This window comes from Gavialis gangeticus, unplaced genomic scaffold, assembly GCF_001723915.1.
Source record: "Gavialis gangeticus isolate Ggan-Ray unplaced genomic scaffold, GavGan_comp1, whole genome shotgun sequence".
Taxonomy (NCBI): Eukaryota; Metazoa; Chordata; order Crocodylia; family Gavialidae; genus Gavialis; species Gavialis gangeticus.
Window position 1 is genome coordinate 7,864,290 of NW_017729012.1, and position 5,254 is coordinate 7,869,543.

The window sequence follows — 5,254 nt, forward strand, 5'->3', positions numbered from 1 at the left end:
AGTTAAAAAAAAAAAAAAAAAAATCAGTACTCAACATACGGATAAACAGAGGTTAATGAAACAGGAACTTGGATTAAACCCAAACAGTTTAAATATAGGACAGGTAATAGCACAATAGTTGGGCACTCTGTTGGAAATGTGCTAAACCTCAGCTCCGTGCAGATGTCCCTTCTTTCTTAAGGCCATTAAAGCGAGTCACAAATGCTTTTATATGCCGCTGAAGCAATGCAAAGCCCTTCCATTTCCTTTGTTCCCGTTACATACGCAGCTGTATGGAAGGGAGAATTCCAGCTGCTTTGTATTTCTAAACCAACAGGTTGGTTCCAAGCACCATTTCAGCACTGATTAGCCAAGCTGTTAAACTCCGTCTTAAGGTCACACTCCCTTATCTGAAATAAATTTACACGATAGCGAACAACAAAACAGGGATACATCTGTGGATTTTCGTTGCTGGGAAGATCAGCTTGAAAACAGAAGCTGTAACCTTTTAAAAACAAAAAATTAATTCAGGTTAAGTTCTCAGGATGATACAAGAAAAGAAAAAGTTATGTTGCTTCACAATAACGTGCTGGGTGGCTCTGGCTTTATGTCGTCAACCAAGAGAAAGGCTCACGTGTGCACTGGAAGTGAACTCCTTTTAAATGGGCCAAGTCACATGCTCATTGTTACAAAATATCTTGCAAGTGCAATGAAATCATATGACTCTGCCTCTACAAGGAAGATTCCCTCAGTACACAAGAAAAGGCAACAATTAAGTAACCCAGATCAACAACTATTTACCCCCCCCCGCCCCCGCACACTTGGCTATTCATTTTAACTATCAGAGTTTTCATTTGAACTGCACTTAAGAGTTTCTTTGGATTTATGCGGGTTGAGAAAGCTGAACACTAACCTGCGTTCTTTTACACAAAGAGGAAAAATAGTAAGTTAGTCATCTGGAAAGCTGCTTTTTTGCCCCCTGACTTCATCCTGGTCAGGACACAGACTGACTTTTTTGCTCTTCCTGAGACAGAAGATTGTTGTATTCTTTGCAATTCTTCCTTATTTTAAAAATAAGTGCTGTGCGTTCACAACGCAGGGCGCTGTTGAATTCCTAGTTTATGTCCTGCACTGACCAGGCTGATTCTGCAAATCCTTGTGTAAGTCAGGGATGCTGAGACCCATTTGACAATGAGTGAGATTCAAAACGCTTGGGGATTTTGCATTCTTCAACTGGAATTAGATTACTAGGTCAAAATCCCAGTGTTCGTTATTGATCGCTGTTTATTGCCGAGTGAGGGGCAAACTGGGGTAACTTCTCTCAGTGAAGTTAAACCTGGCTTTAGTCTCTGCTGAAGCTAAGCCCGAGATTTTAGCTCTTTGAATGGATGCCTTCAGGAAAAGAGTGGAGCAGCCCTGCCCTAGCCAAGCCCGCAGCTCTCATCTTGTTACTACTACAGCGGCTTACAGCTCAACCACCATCCTGTCAGCTTCTCATTAAGGACCCGCCAGGCTTTCACACCGGGGGACTACCGAGCCATCTAAAAGGCAACTGACATATTGCATCATTCTCTCACAGGACACCCATGTGCTGCAACCCATCAGAGGCTCTTCTGGTTGCCTTTAATAGCTCCTCTGCCTTAAATGCTGACCCACAGCTCTGACACTTTCAGATTCGGCTAGTAGGCTGGATGAGTTAGCTTTGCCATAAGCACTTCACAAATCAGAAGTTTAACCTACCGCTCCTGATTTTAATTCCTCTTGCCTTTTTTGTTAGCTCAGGGTGCAAAAAAAATCATCTATCCACAATTTCACTGTCAGCAACTCTGTGTTGCTTTCCAGCCAAATGGCTATTTGGTTTAACAGCGATAAGACTCCGGGGAAAGTTTCTTCGACGGCTTCCAAAGAAGCGAACAGGAGTTAGGACAAAAGAAAAATCACTGGAAGAAGTTTCAGCAGCAGCCAGCTTCATTTGACTTGCAGGAAATTAACAATCAGTGTTTACGTACTCATGAAACATTCCAAGAAAGCATAACATTACACTACACCCCAGTGGCAGATTGAAGATGCTCCCAAGGGGGAAACGTAGCGAGAGAGAGAGAGAGAGAGGTCAATGAAAAGGTAGCTGGCAGTATGCTTGGAGGAGGGAAGGAAGAAAGCACAGATCATAAAGCGCTTTGGTTCGTTCAGATTTCTCCACGTCCTCCACGATCTGAACCAGCACGGAGCACAAAGGAAGGACTCTGAAGGTACCACTGGCTCGTTATGGGGCACAATGATCATCAGTTGCAGGGCCTGTAGCTGTACACTCTTTTCTTTTTAAACCATTTCATCCTCACTGTAGTTCAGCACTTTCATACACTAAAGACTCAGCAAGTGCGTTTATCCTGCGCTATCCTCTCTTTGCATTCCTACAGCTTTCAGCTGAAAAGTTCATTCTTTTTGTTTCTACTCCATTAAGACTTAGGGCTGCAGAGAAAAAAAAATAAAGATCCTTATTTTACAAATACTCATTTATAATGGATTCAGTTAACTCTGCCTGGTTTTGATCTTTTATGTGGTATTGCTCTCTAGTTAGCGAAAACGAGCATAAAACCTTTACTGTGTGTCTTCTTCACAGTCATGGATCGTTCCAGCCTTTATTAATATTTCTGTAATTATTCTTCCATTGTTTTTAGAAAAAAAATGGTGCATATGATCTAAACTTCAACTTTCTTGGTGGGAAACTGGCTGCTAATCATTTTTTAAATTGTAACAAGCAAAACAAATGGGAGTTTTTGGTAAGCTATTTGCATATACTGAAGGCTCCCAGAAATGAAAGAGAAGTAATTAGACATCATGAACTACAGGACTTTCCCCCTCCAACACCTAAATTGGAGAAACAAGCATTTTATAATTAAACCAACGGTCAGAACAGGAAATCAGTGGTAAAATTGAGCGCTCTGACACACGAGCAGTTTACAGCAGATGTGCCTGCTTAAGTTTCAATAGTTTATATTTAACGGGAAGCATCTCTTGGCTGATTTATAGTCTTAAAAAAAATAAAATTAAGAAAAATGAAGAGAAAAGAACCCCCCCCCAAAAAATCAGATGACAGAGCTGCTGCGGTGACAGTCACGGACACCCACCCTAATAACCCACCCTCAGAACCAGATTCACTCTTCGCCAACTATGTTTTCTCTTTGTTGCAAGGAAATGTTTCCCCGTACACTGAAGTTAATGTCTGGATTATGTATAGTCTCCTCACAGCCGACATGAATCAGCTGGGACACCAGGGTCTGGACCCTTCAAATACATATTAATAACTTCACTCATGAATAGGGCCCAAGGACTTACTTGCAAGAGCCAAGCTGCTCACTTAACTGCTTGAAGGATCAAGACTTTGCGTCTGTAAGACTATTAAGGGGCATTAACTTGCCTATCAAAACCTTGTCTTTTGCACCAAGCTCCTCAAGCGCCAGAGCATTTTCTATTACAGCACTGAGAAAACCGCTGGCCGTTTTTCAAAACCGTTCTTTTGAAATAGATCCCAGTTTTCCTAGGACTCTGGAACAAAGAATTTATTTGGTAAACCAGAAAGTTCCCTCCCCACCTTCTCCACCACCTCCCTGGAACAGCAGCTGATAAAAATTGATCCCCCCCACTTACCCGCTATTTCTTTATAAGAGGTTCAGATCTCATCGAGCAGACATCTGATTAAGCAAGAAGTTACGGCTCCAAAGTGAACCATTACATATTACCGCTGGGCGGTTCACGTTAGGTAAAATGATACAAGTTAAATCTTACCCACATGCAGGCTTCCAGCCTGACTTTTGAGATGATGGTCCAGAGAGTGATGGATCCTTCAACCCCTTCCTCTTCAGGGCAGATGATCTGATCAGGGTATGGCGGCTCAGGAAAATTAACTGAGTTACATTCATATGCAGCAAGTGTCACGGACGCTATGTGTGGACCCTGGAAAACATTAAGTGAGCTGTCAGTATGCCGTGCGTGTCTAAGCAGCAGGGAGCAAAATCATCTAGGGTAAAGTTATCAGGAAACGCGGATAAATGTACAGCATACAGAAAGCCGACACCACTTGCCCTGTACATTCGATACCAGATACAGTATTTTTGCTACTAAATCTCGCCTGTAAGAGAAGAATGGTTTACCTTCATACTTGAGAAAAAGTGCCCCTGTTTCAACAGTAACGAGCTGGTAAGCTAAACAATATGCTTCTTGCTTGGGTTATTAACAAAGATCTTACATGTGTAAGAGTTAAAATAAAACTATGTAGGAAGCACACCTTAGCCACCAATGCTTAGCTTGAACTACACTCCGTTTGAGCAACCAGAAAAAATGAAGCTGACTAGTTTTTCGGTGACCAAGGTCTAGCACCGGGCAACCGTACTGGGCAGCAAATTCTGAAAAGGATTTCACAATAAAAAGGACATTTTTTTCAAAGTGGACTTTTGCAAACTGTCCGAGAAAAACATCTAAGTTGTTCTTAAGTTTTGTTAAAACCAGGTTTTTTTGTTTTGTTTGTTTTTTTTTTTTTAAATAAACCCTAATGTCTGAGCTGGACCCAACAAGAGCAAAATGTTCCTTCCCTATTCCTTCCTCAAGGTACCAGCTAATAAGACAGGAATCCCCTGGGTAAGTCATGTAATTTTTCTGTTAGTTCCCCATCTGTAAAATGGGAATCACCTGACTCGGGTTCTCTGAAAACAAAGTGCTATTTAAAAGCCACACATCATTGTTAATTTGACTTAAGAACTCTGCTTTCCTTTACAGGTCAGGAGGGTGGTTTGAGGACACGCCCCAGATAGAAGCAACCTTAAAATCTGTACAAGAAATGAAGTGCAATACAGTTGAAAATCAGAACAAACTTCCAGCTGCAGAAACTGTTCAGTTGGCTTTATGCTGAACACTAGATATTTTTAAATAAAAATAAGCCCCCCTTAAAAATCCCCTCCCAACATCTGTGCAAGATGCATGCCCAAATGGAATGGGGGCAAACAGGGCGCCAAGTGGCAGAGTAGGGAACAGGGAAGAAGGTTGGGGAGAGAAGGAGGCAGTGGCAGAGCAGAGAAAGGCAGCAGGGAGGCCTGGGCTGGGAGAGGAAGCTGTGGGGCTGGAACAGGGATGACTGGGGAGCCAGACAGCAGCTGGGAACTGGGAAAAGCCGAAAAACAGTGGAGAGGAGCTGGGTGACAGAAGAGGGCAGCTGGGAAAAGCAGCCAGAGAAGAAGCCATGGGAGAAAAAACAGGGTGGAATGGCAATAAGCTGAGAGGC

The 5,254-nt window shown here is 42.5% G+C and overlaps 1 protein-coding gene across 1 annotated transcript in view; it reads right to left on the bottom strand.

Annotated features, from left to right (window-relative positions):
- VMP1 (vacuole membrane protein 1) overlaps positions 1-5,254 on the bottom strand; it is a 109,223-nt gene that overhangs the window by 56,232 nt on the left and 47,737 nt on the right. The window contains exon 7 of the mRNA XM_019511133.1: positions 3,766-3,933. Within this exon, the coding sequence (XP_019366678.1) occupies positions 3,766-3,933 (168 nt within the window). The remainder of the gene's footprint in view (positions 1-3,765; positions 3,934-5,254) is intronic.